The sequence below is a fragment of the Vulpes lagopus genome, chromosome 3 (genome assembly GCF_018345385.1).
Source record: "Vulpes lagopus strain Blue_001 chromosome 3, ASM1834538v1, whole genome shotgun sequence".
Lineage (NCBI taxonomy): Eukaryota > Metazoa > Chordata > Mammalia > Carnivora > Canidae > Vulpes > Vulpes lagopus.
In genome coordinates this window covers 112395934-112409263 of record NC_054826.1, presented here as the reverse complement: position 1 = coordinate 112409263, position 13330 = coordinate 112395934, and the positions used below count along the sequence as shown (strand labels likewise).

At 48.9% G+C, this 13330-nt stretch overlaps 1 protein-coding gene across 3 annotated transcripts in view; it reads left to right on the top strand.

Annotated features, from left to right (window-relative positions):
- Positions 1-10930, top strand: part of VWA3A (von Willebrand factor A domain containing 3A) — a 60359-nt gene extending 49429 nt beyond the window's left edge. For all 3 annotated transcript variants that reach the window (XM_041747241.1, XM_041747242.1, XM_041747240.1), the window contains 9 exons: positions 6-143; positions 1290-1398; positions 4527-4671; positions 5633-5777; positions 6218-6369; positions 7130-7253; positions 9531-9628; positions 9819-9884; positions 10190-10930. In XM_041747241.1, coding sequence (XP_041603175.1) covers positions 6-143; positions 1290-1398; positions 4527-4671; positions 5633-5777; positions 6218-6369; positions 7130-7253; positions 9531-9628; positions 9819-9870 — 963 coding nt within the window. In that variant the 3' untranslated portion in view covers positions 9871-9884; positions 10190-10930. The remainder of the gene's footprint in view (positions 1-5; positions 144-1289; positions 1399-4526; positions 4672-5632; positions 5778-6217; positions 6370-7129; positions 7254-9530; positions 9629-9818; positions 9885-10189) is intronic.
- The last annotated feature ends 2400 nt before the right edge of the window (positions 10931-13330 follow it).

Here is a 13330-nt window from a genome sequence, read left to right as displayed (position 1 = left end):
TCCAGTGGGTAGCGAATTACGGACTAAAAAAACTGAAGATGGAAATCTCCAGATACATGGGTCCCAGCTGCGCCCATCAAAAATCAGTCCAGGGGCTGGCGTCAGCCAAACACTGCGCCATCCTGCCCAGCATAGAAATTAACGTAAGTTGTGGGTTTCATTGCTCTTCTCTTCCTGCCACCCCCAGTCTGTGATCAGCCACAAATGGCACAAGTGTGCTGGGGAGAACTCCATGTGCACGTCTCTGCCATGGCTTCTCTTCCTGCTTCCACCCAAATGTGGGATTGCTCTCGGCACATAAGGAAATACAGATCCCGTTGGAAGAAAAGTCAACCCGTGGAGGGCCCAATACCACCCCCCAGAGCTAGATGGGCTACATGGTGTGAGAATTAGAAACATTGCTGAGAGGGACGCCTGGGTGGCCGAGTGGCTGAGTGTCTGCCTTCAGCTCAGGTCGTGATCCTGGGATCCTGCGATCGAGTCCCATATCAGGCTTCCCACAGAGAACCTGCTTCTCCCTCTGCCTATGTCTCTGCCTCTCTGTGTCTCTCATGAATAAATAAATAAAATATTTTAAAAAGAAAGAAAGAAAGTTGCTGAGAATAGGCTGTGGCTGAAGAACTCACCAGAATTCTGTACCCCCAGTGCTGCTGATGGTTCTATTAGGATAGCCGGCTTCCCTTCTCCCCTGCCCCCCAGGGGAGGTTACTGTGTTCTCTAGTTTCTAGTTTGGGGGTAATTTTTTTTCATTGCTTTAACACTAGAACAAGGAAATTTAGTACAAGTGAGCAACAAATCATGGTGTGTGTGAGTGTGTATGTCTGTGTGTGTGTGTTTAGAAGACCCTGTTTTCTATTCTTTCCATTTTATATGACATTATCGCGTTAGGAGAAACTAGAAAGTCAAAAGTAGCTACAAAACTCAAAATTATTCACCAGAAGGATTTTTATGGGAGTTTTATCATTCTGTCCCCTTCTCTATGGTCATCTTTTAGTTTGACATTTATGGACTTCCCATCCTACTATTAAGGGTTTTCTAATTTAAAATTTAGAGATGCTACGTTTTTTATTATTTCAGTGACCACATTTGCCACAAAACCATCATCCCAATTCCCCTACTCCTCTAGAACCATAAATCTAATAGTTTGATAAAAGAAAAAAGCCTGTAAGCAAATATATATATGCCTAATAGATGTTTTGGAAACTATTAACCACAACCAATTGAACCATTTATGGGAGTGATGGGGATCTAAAGACATAGCTGATGCGGGGAAATTTGCCTTCATCCAGGGGATAGTGAGACATATCCAGTGGACGCCCAGGGAAATTGAAGTATACATCACGTGCCTGGAGAAGGTGATGAAGCGCTATGTCCAGAGGCTGCAGTGGCTGTTGTCTGGTGAGCCTTCCTGCTGTCCTGGAGTGCAGGAAGGGCATGAGGGGAAGTGCAGGGTCAACCCCAGGGACCAGGGCCAGCCCTTCCCAGGCCAGGTGCACAAACCATCAGATCAGGGGTGAGACCAGGAGGGCCATCCAGGTACAACATGATTTTCTGGATTCCAAGGTCAGGCAAGGTGCTGGATGTCAGGGAGGTAGAGTGTAGGCCAAAGGGCACCAGAGAGAAACCAGGCCTGTCCAGGCCCACCCTGCAAGGCCATCTCCCACCCCTTGCCCTCCTGGACGTGACTCAGGGGCTCACTCTCAAGAGGTTCAATTCAGTATTGATTGGACCCCACAGAACTGGTCCATGAAGGTGGATATGGGAGGGGCTCCCAGCAAAGCAGAATCCCTGTTCTTCCTTACAAAGAGTATTGAGGCTCCTTCGGGCCGGCAAATGGCAGGGCTGGCCCAGGAGAGCCAGGCTCACATCCTAGGGAAGGGTGGGCTGGGGATTGAGAGATGATCAGAAGCATCAAGTCCAAGAGACCAGGGAGCTAGCTAGAGCTGGACAGGGGGTGTTGAGGCTTTGGGGCCTGGATGGTTCCTGGGACAACAGGAGGAAGGAGAGGGGGAGGCTTTTATAGAGGCCCCTAGACGGGCCCCTCAGGATCCTGTGCAAATTCATCAGGTCCAATCCTCTGCAGTAGAACCTGGTAAAACAGACCATACTCTACAGTGGGGTGTAGTGTGTAGTGATGACTGCTGCTTCCCAGAACCTCAGGTGGGATGAGGGGCAGTGTTGCCAGCTCCAGGTGTAGTTATCAGGTCAGAGGCTGACATGGAGCAAAAAGGTCACATGCCTCTGTCCAATCCCAAAGCACATTTGTTGCTGGGAAGGGTGTGATGACCAGTGGAATCCCCACCTCGCATACAAGTGCTCACCCCAGCACCAGCTAATACTTCAAAAGCCACCAACACTTTAAAAACCAGGGCTACTTCATTTATTCACTCATTCATTATTCAACAAATATGTGTTGCTGTCTCATTAGGCTCTGGAAGATGGTGGGAGGCAACACCCAGCAGGGTCCCTGAGCTCAAGGAGCATATGGTCTAGGAGACAGACATTAACCAAAGAGTCTCACAAACAAGTCTAATGTCACAACAGTGACGTGTAGACAGGAGATGGGCATGGTGAAGTGAGAGCCTCCAAGAGGAGTGACAGGCCTGGACAGGAAGATCATGGAGGGCTTCTCTGAGGAGGTGATATTTGAGCCAAGATCTGAAAAGTGAATAGATGTTGCTGGGCCAAGAGAAGAAAGACAGGCATGTCTGAGGTGCTGGGGGGGTGGGGGAATGCTGAGTACAAAGACTAAAAAAGAAGCCGATATGGCTGAGAATGAGGGAGAATAAGAGTGAGACCATCCCAGAGAGATGAAGCCTTGTCTAAACTTCACCCTAAGAGCAGTTGGAAGTTACTAAATGTTTTAAATAAGGGGAAAGTGATCAAGTTAGCATCGGCAATAATCCCCCTGGTTGCTGCATGGAATATAAGTTGCTGAGGGGATGGAGTGGAATCAGGTAGCATCATAGTGGCCCAGGTGAAGGACCACGCCAGCTCAAAGAGGTGGGGATGATGGAGATGGATGAAGTAGGAAGAGTCCGAGAGATTTGAGGTAGAAACGACAGGGCTTGGGGACTTGCACTATGTTTCCACCGTCTGGTTCCTACAATGGATCAGCCAGCTGTTTGTGGTCAGAGGTCCCTCAGCGGGCTGCCTGGAGGGCCATCCTCATGGAACGTCTCCCTGCCCCAGGATGACTCCCCATATTGACATGAGCACTGCTAGAGAATACCCCCAGTTGAGTCCCGGCAGATTCCTGGGCAGAGGGTCCAGCTAGCTCCATCTACCTGGAAAGCAGCCCATCTGTTTTGTAGCAGTTTTCCCCTTGTTTCTACTACTGCCTCTGCTGAGGTCCCTGAGGGGTGATCAAGAATGCTATGCATCCTCTTCTGTTCCTTCAGCTTTCCCCCTAGGTTTCCTCCATAGTTAGCCTGTGGAGCCGTAAGGGTAGGGTAGCAGGTGTCCTTGACTAAAGTGTGGATCAGAGGATGTGGTATGAGAGTCTGCGGTCACCGCCAGTCTCTGTGACACTGGCAAGCCACTGGCCCTCTCTGTTTCCCCTTGGGATAAATCCCAAATCCTTTCAGCACATCACCAACTTCACCTCCTGTCCCTTTCCCCACGGGTCTCTCCATCCCAGGGGTTCTGATTGCTCACATGGGCTTTCCCTCTGTCCTGGAGCACACCATGCTCTCCTCCTCCAGCTCAGGCCTTCCCAGGCTGTTCCCTCCTTATCTCCACTTCTTTCCTCCACTCGCTCCTGCTCCTCTTGCAGTGGTAGCTCACCCACAGAATTCAGATTCTCCCCATGGTGTGCCCCATGACACTCTGTCATGAGCCTCGGAGAGCCATAACTGTAAATCTAACATCTGTCTTCCTTGCCTGACTCCATGAGGGCACAGCACCAGACTCCACTGATTTCTGTTGACCAGTTGACAGACTCCATGCTCTTTAACATCTTTTCCAGCTCCAAACAATACTGTAAATACCACTCTGACCCATCGCTCAACTATAGGAATGAGGAAACTCAAGGCCAGAGCAATTTTTAAAAGATTTTTTTAAAGATTTTTTATTTATTTGAGAGAGAGAGAGGGCAGAGGGAGAGGGAGAAGCAGACTCCCCCCTGAGCAGAGAGCCCAACACGGGGCTCGATCCCAGGATCCTGAGATCATGACCTGAGTTGAAGGCAGACACTTAACCAACTGAACCACCGAGGCGCCCCAAGGCCAGAGCAATTTTAACCACTTGTGCAAGTGATCATAGATCACAGGCAAAGCTGCAGCTGAAACTTTGACCTCCAAAGCCCCGACCACTGACTGGCTCTGCCCTTGGACAACCAACACCCCATCAGCACCGCCACAAAGGCCATCTCCCAGTGGGCTGACATCTGATTGGTGATCAGTCAGGCAACAGGTGTATTTGGTAGACCTTGTATTTGATAGCTGCTGTGAGAAAACCACCCCGGGAATGGGGAGGGAACGACCCCTCACTCCTTCCCTACCTCTGCCCCCACCACCTCGGAGCAGGGAGCCGCCGACTGTTTGGCACCATTCTGGAGCGCAAAGTGTGCATCCTGGTGGATACATCGGGATCCATGGGCCCCTACCTGCAGCAGGTGAAGACGGAGCTGGTTCTGCTGATCTGGGAGCAGCTGCGGAAGCACTGCGACAGGTGAGAGGCAGGGGTGCAAGTGGGTGTGGGCAGGATGATCAAAGGGGCCCTTTGGGGGCTTCTGTATTCACCGTTCACGAGGCCTGGAGGCAAAGCTTATTTAAGTAGTAAAAAACAGGGATCCCTGGGTGGCGCAGCGGTTTGGCGCCTGCCTTTGGCCCAGGGCGCGATCCTGGAGACCCGGGATCGAGTCCCACATCGGGCTCCCGGTGCATGGAGCCCGCTTCTCCCTCTGCCTGTGTCTCTGCCTCTCTCTCTCTCTCTCTCTGTGACTATCATAAATAAATAAATAAAAAAAAAAAATAAGTAGTAAAAAACAAAAAACAAACAAACAAACAAAAAAATAAGTAGTAAAAAACACTGCACTCTGTTGTAGAAGTAAAGCAGCCTTTAGAAATCCATCTCAGGCCCAGGGACCATTGCAAGCAGAGCCAAGGAACCACCAGGTGGCCTTGAATTGTGGATTTCAGCTAACCTGATTTTTTAAGAGAGGGGGTTTGGGGTTGTTTTTTCTGCCCAGACAGGTTGACGCTAGGAGACAGCAGGAGACTCTGATCCTAGGCTGGGACCCATCCTTGCCTTCTTATTAATAAGTAAACATTGATTGAGCACCTTCTGCAGGCCAAGCATTTTGAGTGCATGATTTCCTTCCATCCTCACAGCGCCCCTAGGAGGTGTTGCCATTATTATTCTTATTTTTCAGAAAAGGAGACTTAGGTTAAGTAATCTGCCAGAGATCACATACTCTGTTAGTGGCCGAGGTGGGACATCAATCTACTTCAGTCTGCATCCAATGTGTACCTTCTCCTTCTCCCCAGGGGGCCCCAGGCGCTCACCATAGGTGCTTGAAGCTCATCGGCATGAAGCTTCCTCAAGGGGATCCTTCAGCCAGGCATTTTCTAGCCACTCTCTTTCACCTCCTCTCTGCCCCCCCCCCCCCCCATCTCTCCTCTTTCCCCAGCTTCAACCTGCTTAGCTTTGCAGAGGACCTGCAACTTTGGCGGGACACCCTGGTGGATACCACCGATGAGGCATGTCATGAGGCTATGCAGTGGGTGACCCACCTGCGCGCTCATGGGAGCACCTCCGTCTTGCAGGCATTACTGGCAAGTTCTACCACCAAGCCCAACCCTGTTGGCCAAACAGAAAATACCATCACCCCCTAAACTGATACTGCGTGAGGCTTTCAAATTACAAAGAGCACTTTCTTAGATTTAAGAACTGTTGCTTTATTTCATCTTCCCAACAACCCAGTAAGAAAGGGATTCTGGTTCTCATGTTATAGGTAAAGACACAGAGGTTCAGAGAGGTTAAGTGACTGGCTGGGGTTAACCAGCCAGGAAGTGGGCCGTGCTCTTTCTCCTAAACCTTGGCAGTCTCCTCGGTCTGTGGTAGGCTGAAAGAGGCTGGTCATCTCTCACTGTTAATGGACAAGTCAGTGGGATCCAGTCAGACACAGTTTCCCTGGGGACAGCAGGCAGTTGGATTTTACCCTTCCCTGTTAGCACTGACCCCTGAGCCAGACGACCTGCCCGCCCTCTTTCAGAAAGCCTTCACTTTTCACGATGTGGAAGGATTGTACCTCCTGACCGACGGGAAGCCAAATACAAGCTGCAGCCTTATTCTGCATGAAGTCCAAAGACTCACGGAGACAAGAGATGTGAAAATGCACACCATTGCCCTGAACCACTCAGGCAGGTGGGCCGCGCTGTGTGGCTGCATGTGTGAGGGCCAAGGCCTCCCCTTAGACCCTGACCTCTCCTGGCCCCCATCAGTAAGCGGGAAGCAAGAAGGGGCCGGCAAGGGTTAGGCCGGAGTGAAAGCCCTCTCTCCACCTCCCACTCAGCCCCCCAGAACCCGCTCTCTTGACTTTCTCCAGCCTGGAAACGATTGGTGCTGATTCCCTGGGCGCACGGGGCATTCTCCTTCCTGATCTTTCTCTGTAGCATGTTAGTGAATGTGGAGGAGGGAAAAGTTTAAAGTAGCTTTGTTACGGTTCTTTTTAGAAATGATCACCATAGAGGAACGTGTGTTAGACCAGAGAGCTTCTACTCCTTCCAGAAGACTTCAATGTTGTTGGCAAAACTCTGATGACTTGGGTGCATATGTGATCTCTATCTAAGCCACGAGCTCCGTAAAGGTCACACTTGTGTCCCCGCCAGGCCTAACACCCAGGAGCAGACCCTGGCTAGATGTCTAATGAAGGAACGTGTGCTGGCCGTGTGCTTTCATGCTAAGTGGCGACATGAAAGCACTGAATCTGCTTCATGCGGCCGCCACGGCCCTTAAGCTGACAGGGTGTGGGCTTGCGATGCTGACATGGTCTCAAGGGCACAGAGCCTCAGCGCCCGAGGCCCAGTGCCCAGCAGACCTGAGCTCCCAATGGGCTGGGGGTGTGCAGGGAGCTTGCCTAGCCAGTCAGTGGGCCTGGCCCTAGAACCTCTGTTCTCCCTACTAGGGCGGCGGGTGACTTCCTGAGAAATCTGGCCGCCCTCACGGGGGGCCGCTATCACTGCCCCGTTGATGAGGACACACTCCTCAGAATCCATGGCCTGCTGACCAAGGGCATCATGGACGAAAGGGTAGGTTGCAGAGTGAAGGCTGTTCAACTGTCTCGATATACTGTCAGCAGATGTGGGCTTCTCCCCATCTGCTTCTCTTGTAAGAATAGCAAGTATTGGCTAGAAAGGGTTCTCTTTCCCTGTGGCTCTTCCTCTCGGCTGGCTCTCCTCAAGGTGGGAAAGAAGCAGAGCGTGGAGGTGTTATTTAACAATAGAACAGTTCAGGGGCATCTGGGTGGCTCAGTCCATTGGGCTGATTCTTGATTACAGCTCAGGTCATGATCTCAGGGTTATCAGTTCAAGTTCTGAGTGGGGCCTTGCACTCTGCAGGGAATCTGCTTAATATTGTCTCCCTCACCATCTCCCTCCCCCTCTGTTTCTCCCCCCTCCCCAGGCACACACCTTCTCTCTCTAAAATAAATTTTAAAAATATTTTTTTAAAAAATTAGTAGAACAGGGGTGCCTGGGTGGCTCAGTTGGTTAAGCACCTGCGTTCAGCTCAGGTCATGATCCCAGGTTCCTGGGATCAAGCCCCATGTTGGGCTTCTGCTCAGCCAAGAGCCTGCTTCTCCCTCGTGCTCTCTCTCACTATCTCTGTGGCTATCTCTGTCTCTCTCAAATAAATAAATAAAACGTTAAAAAAATAATAGAACAGATCACATTCATTGAGCGCTTACTTTGTGCAGGTCCATTGCTTTTATAGATGACTTTTCAATCCTCTCAGCCATTACTATAGCTGTTAAACAGATGAATAAATAGGCTCAGCAAGGGATAGGGCTACAACTAAGGACATAGCAAATGGTAAAACCAGAGCTCAGACACCCAAGCTCTTAACCTATTTCCTTTGAGTCGTGCATATTTCTGTCTCCCAGTGTTCAATTCATTAAAACACAGATATGCAAATGATCTTAAGTAGTAAATCTGATAAAGTCACACAGGCCAGGTAAGAGAAGAATACCAACCAAGCTCTTCTGATCTGACTGAAAAGTTATACACATGTTTATACATTTTAGGAAAATGGTGCTATCAATTATAACATTTCAAGACAACAAATTATCAAGTAAGACAAACAACCAGATTCCAGGTTTCTGTTTTTGGAGGTTAAAGCACATGTTATAGGACATGGCATAATTTTTGAAGTCTAGTGCTTTGCATGACTCCTTTATTCAAGTACCTCTTCTAGGGACAAATATTACAAATAGTTCAGAGAACAGAACAAGTAGAAGTGGGCAGCCCAAGTGGCTCAGCGGTTTAGCGCCGCCTTCAGCCCAGGGCCTGATTCTTGGGGACCCTGGATCGAGTCCCGTGTTGGGCTCCCTGCGTGGAGCCTGCTTCTCTCTCTGCCAGTGTCTCTACAACTCTCTCTCTCTCATGAATAAGTAAATAAACATCTAAAAAAAAAAAAAAAAGAACAAGTAGAAGTAATGAAAATTACTAAGAACCTGTGTCCTTTTTTTTTTTTTTTTTTTAAGATTTTATTTATTTATTCACGAGAGACACAGAGAGAGAGAGGCAGAGACACAGGCAGAGGGAGAAGCAGGCTCCATGCAGGGAGCCCGATGTGAGATTCGATCCCGGATTCCAGGATCACGCCCTGGGCGAAGGCAGGCGCTAAACCGCTGAGCCACCCAGGGATCCCCTCACCTGTGTCCTTATACACAGGAGAATACATTTGACAGTATTGCAAAGGTCCGCAGTTTAATACCTCTTCAGATCAGATTCTTTAAATCGTGTCTGGATGCAGAATGGGATCATTCTGCTCCTGCTGCCAAGGAGTGGAGGCAGCTTCATCTCTTTCCTACATTCTCTTGCTGATTGTGAGAACTTGTGTTTTTAACACGAGCCTCTGGAATTCCACGGGTTGACATACGAGAAAAACATGTCTGTGAAGCTTGGTTTTACTAGAAGCAATGGGGGGAAAAATAGAAGCAATGGAGAAAGGGCGGAATAGATTTTGCTGCCTAACAGTGAGATAAGGAGCATGTCCCACTTCTGCTGGGAAGAGAGGGACAGACTTCAGGGAAGCTCGGTGGCCATCTCGGTTTGCCACTGCCCACCCACCCCGACACAGACTCTCAGGTGCCTCATCTTAAAGTGTCCCATTTGCAGAATGACTGCCTTGTCAGGTGGTGAGCTCCTTGTGCCTGGAAGGATGCAAACCAAGGCCCACAGATTTCCTGCCCTGGGTGAGAGGCTGCATTTGATTAACTCTAAAATTTTTCTGCTGAGACTTTGGATGTTCAGGTTACATCCAGTCATTTGATGGATCTAACTTCATGTTTGTTTCCCCTTTCCAAGGATTCCACGTTGCCACTGTTTGAAGGAGATGACTTAAGGAGATTGGCCCAGGAGATCACCAAGGCCAGAAGCTTCCTCTGGAAGGCCCAGTCCTTCAGGTATACCCTTTGAGCAGCCCCTCCCACCTGCCTCGTGGCTCCAGCCTGCCCAGATCCTGGGCCTCCTTAAGACCAAGTCCATCCTGATCATGGCAGCCTTCCATCCCGAGCTCCTGCCCTGCTTCTCCCCACCAGGCCCAGAAATCTGGGCATTATGGGGGATCATCTTATTTCATCTCCTGTCCACTAGGTCCCAACTCCAGAAGAAAAACAATACAGAACCAAATGTCACTCTTTTTTAGAGATGTGTTCTCAGGTAAGAGGAGAGGAGAAGCTCTTCATCTTGTAAGTATCCAAGCCTGGCTGACAACAGGCTCTGTTTCATGGACAGCTGTAACTATAGGGAGGGACCAGAGTGATTCCTCTAAACAGAAAGGCCACCTCACAAATAATCATTCACTTTGCACACATTGGCCCTGAGAAAGCTGTAACCCAGAGTTCCTCCCAAGAAACAGGATCACAGGCACCAAGGCTCTCTGGATGCTGAGGGAGGGAAGGCTCTGGCATCTTCGGTCTACCCTAATGTTCCTTCCCTGTCTCCCAACATATCCTACACTCCAGCCACAAAACTGTCACTCACTGGGAAGCCCTGCACTGAGGCCTGCCTGGAACCTCCTTCTTACCACCCTCTGCCTGATGGCTTCTGCTCCTCAATCAAGGCACAGCTCAAATGACATCAGCTCCACTGTGAAGATATTTCTGAGACCTGCTGAGAGCTGGGAGCCTCCAGCCTTCCTCCCACTGTATCCTGGCCAAACATCCCTTTTCATAGCAGCAACACCTAGCATTTATTATGCCTAGTACCCCATGTCATGCTTCCTTGCTTCCCTGCCAACTCTTCTCCTTGACTGTGAGCTCTACCCAGAAATTAAGCTGGTGTCCTAACCATCTCTAGGTCCCCAGAACCTGCCACAGGGCAGATTGCAGTAAACTGGGAGCACCCAGCTCAGTTGTGGGAGCCCAGCTCTGGAAACCAACCAGAGGATATTATTTCTACCCTAGTCCCCTCACTCAGTGCTTCCCATCACCCTTCAGTGATAAAGATTCACTGTCAGCCCATCTTGGGAGAAGAAACAAGTGGGCTTACCACCTGCCTGTTCAACCAAACAGAATTAAAGTTTGCTCTGGAGCCAAGTCCAGAGAGAGTGCTCTGCTCAAGCAGGTGCAAATCAGGCTGGGCCCCAGCCCTACTGTGTACATACAAAATGAATATGTCATGCATTATGTGGTCTGGGGTCATATCCTGAGACAAAAAATTGCTGGTACTTAATTAAATAAGAGCAAAATGACTTTTAAGCTGAAGTGATGACTGGTTTGTGTGTGTGTGTGTGTGTGTGTGTGTGTGTGTGTGTCAATTTTTGGTGATATAAAACTTTATTTAAAAACTCAGATGCAGGGACACCTGGGTGTCTCAGCAGTTGAGTGTATGCCTTCAGCTCAGGGCATAATCCTGGAGTTCTGGGATCAAGTCCCACATCGGGCTCCCCGGAGGGAGCCTGCTTCTCTCTCAGCCTGCGTCTCTGCCTCTCTCTTTCTGTGTCTCTCATGAATAAATAAATAAAATATCTTTTAATTACAAAAAATAGAAACTCATACGCAGGGGCACCCGGGTGGTGCAGTGGTTGAACACCTGCCTTCGGCTCGGGGAGTCATCCCAGGGTCCTTGGATCGAGTCCCACATAAGGCTCGCCACAGGGACCCTGCTTCTCCCTCTGCCTATGTTTCTGCCTCTCTCTGCGTCTCATAAATAAATAAAATATTTAAAAACCAGAAAAAGATGACCATCCTAATTTTATTAAATGACAAAACACTCAAACAGGTACAAATGGACAACCGGTATATGAAAAAGTACTCAAAGCCTTGCCCATCAGTGAAATGCAAATGAGAACCACAGTGATATACCACTGCACACCCACCAGAATGGCAAAAGGTAAAAAGACCTATAAAAAGGTAAAAAGAGGGATCCCTGGGTGGCGCAGCGGTTTGGCGCCTGCCTTTGGCCCAGGGCACGATCCTGGAGACCCGGGATCGAATCCCATGTCGGGCTCCCGGTGCATGGAGCCTGCTTCTCCTCCCTCTGCCTGTGTCTCTGCCTCTCTCTCTCTCTCTGTGACTATCATAAATAAAATAAAATTTAAAAAAAAAAAAAAAGGTAAAAAGACCTACAATCAAGAAATGGAGCAACTAGAACTCTCCTCCTGCCCTGCTGGGGAGGCCATAGGGTGGTGTAAATTGGTTCAACCACTTTGTAAAACTGTGTAACAACTTTTGCTGAGAGAACATATATGCTTGTTCTATGATCCAGCAATTCCACTCCAAGAGAAAAAGTGTATATGTTCCATAAAAGACATATAGGAGGGGCGCCTGGGTGGCTCACCCAATTAAGCATCTGCCTTTGGCTCAGGTCATGATCCCAGGGTCCTGGGATAAAGCCCCGTGCCAGGCTCTCTGCTCAGTGGAGGATCTGCTTCTCTGCCATTCCCCCTGCTTGTGCTCTCTCTCTCTGTCAAATAAATAAAATATTTTTTTTAAAGACACATAGGAGAATGTTTATAGCAGCTTTATCCATAAGATCCAAAAACTGGAAACAACCTAAATGTTCACCCATGGTAGAATGGACAAATACAGTTTGTTCCATTTGTATAGTGTACATTTCTACACATCAATTTAAAAAATGAGCTACAACTACATTCAACAAGATGCATTGATATTATGAACAATGTCAGGCAAGAGAAGAGTACATAGTGTAATTCCATTTACATTATGTTCAAGAATATGCAAAAATTCTTGTTGGCAATAGAAGTCAGGAGAGTGGTTACCCTGTGGTGAGAGGCATACTGGGGACATCTGGGGTGCTGGAAGTGTTCTAGATCTTCATCTAGGTAGTAAAAATTCATCAATTTAAAAAACAAAAACAAAAAAACAACCCACAGTTCACTAAGGCTTGACATACACTGGCTTTGGCCAGACTCCATGCTGGGCCCAGGGAGGCAGCAGTGAGCACAGCCCCTGCCTTTGTGGCTCTCAGTCTGGTCACTGCCTTGGGTAGCTGCCCTGCCACGTCACCACCACAGACTGAGAGAAAATATTCTGTGGTGTTTGTATTGCTTTGCTGGTGTTGTCATAACAAAGTACCACAAACCGAGTGGTTGAAACAACAGCAATGGATTATCTCCAGTTCAGGAGGCCAGAAGTCTGAGATCAAGGTATCACCAGCTCCCTCCAAAGGCACTCGGGAAGATCTGTGACAGGCCTCTCTCCTGGCTCCTTGTAGTTCGTTGGCTTGTGGACGCATCACTCCAACCTCCACGTGATGCTCTTCCTGTATGCATGTCTGCATCCAAATTTCCCCGCTTTCATAAGGACACTGGTCATATTGGACGAGCCCTACTCTCTATTACCTTATCTTTAATCACATCTGCAATGACCCTATTTCCAAGGTCATACTCTGAAGTCCTGGGGGTTAGGATTCCAACATATGAATTTGGGGGGTGGGGGTGGAGGAGGTACACAATTCAACGTATAACTCTTGTGTGGTAAACTATGCTCTCAGCAGGACAAGAGCAGCCAGCTGGACCTGGGGCTATCAGCCCTGTGGCCCTGCTGGTGGGAGAGGAGGGGCTGGTCTTTGGGAATAGAATGATGGACATACGTCAGACAAGGTTTGGAAAGTGGTGAGGCACAGGACCTGGGTTTGAATCC